General features: G+C 39.1%; 1 protein-coding gene across 1 annotated transcript in view; it reads right to left on the reverse strand.

Annotated features, from left to right (window-relative positions):
* The window catches only part of KIAA0408 (KIAA0408 ortholog), an 8,144-nt gene extending 8,084 nt beyond the window's left edge, over positions 1–60 (reverse strand). Inside the window, exon 1 of the mRNA XM_006778456.2 lies at positions 1–60. This exon is cut by the window's left edge and continues 1,284 nt beyond it. Within this exon, the coding sequence (XP_006778519.1) occupies positions 1–60 (60 nt within the window).
* Between the last annotated feature and the right edge of the window lie 687 nt (positions 61–747).

The raw sequence follows: 747 nt of genomic DNA on the forward strand, positions 1-747 counted from the left end.
GTCTCCAGGGGACATGTTCATTATATGTGGCACTTCCTGGAGGGAAGAATCTGACTTCATCCTAAACAATGATAAAGTATGATATGATAGTGAAAACTTTACTTAGGATAAGCTCAAAACAAAAACAAACATGGCTTAAGCAATGGATTTCTGCCATAGGAAAAGGAGTCACAACTTCCGGAAGCATCGTTTTTTACATAAATCGTCTAGTCAAAGCCTTTTTTTACTGTAGGACAAAGCCCACCTCTCGGTGCTGCACTCAAGGCTCTGCTTACTCTGACCCAAACTATCCTTGCAACCTTGTCTCTCATTTTTTTTCTATTTCCTAAAACTTCACCTATACTCAGACTCTTGAGTATTCCCATTTCTACAGGTTTTCTCTAGGTTATTTCCTTACCTCCACCCCGCCTGCTGAATTCCTATGCATCATGTCACCTGAGCCCTTGAATTTGAAGTAATATTCTAAGTAGTGTGACAGAAATCTGAATAAAAGCACAGAAAGACCTGGGTAATACCAAATGGAAGGTGTCATTTGGGCTTGAAAGAAAAGGAAGAATTTTTGGGGTGAGTAAAGGGCAGATCGGCAAAGTGAGCTGCAGTAAAAGCAGTGTGGCTACTCAAAAAACAGTGAGTACTTTGGTGTGGATGGATTATAAAGCTGAGTGGGGAGAATGATGGAAAATAAGTGAGAAACATTAGGTAATTGTAATGTTTTTGAATTACATGTTAAGGATTTTGAAATTTTCC

Source organism: Myotis davidii, unplaced genomic scaffold (assembly GCF_000327345.1).
Source record: "Myotis davidii unplaced genomic scaffold, ASM32734v1 scaffold147, whole genome shotgun sequence".
Lineage (NCBI taxonomy): Eukaryota > Metazoa > Chordata > Mammalia > Chiroptera > Vespertilionidae > Myotis > Myotis davidii.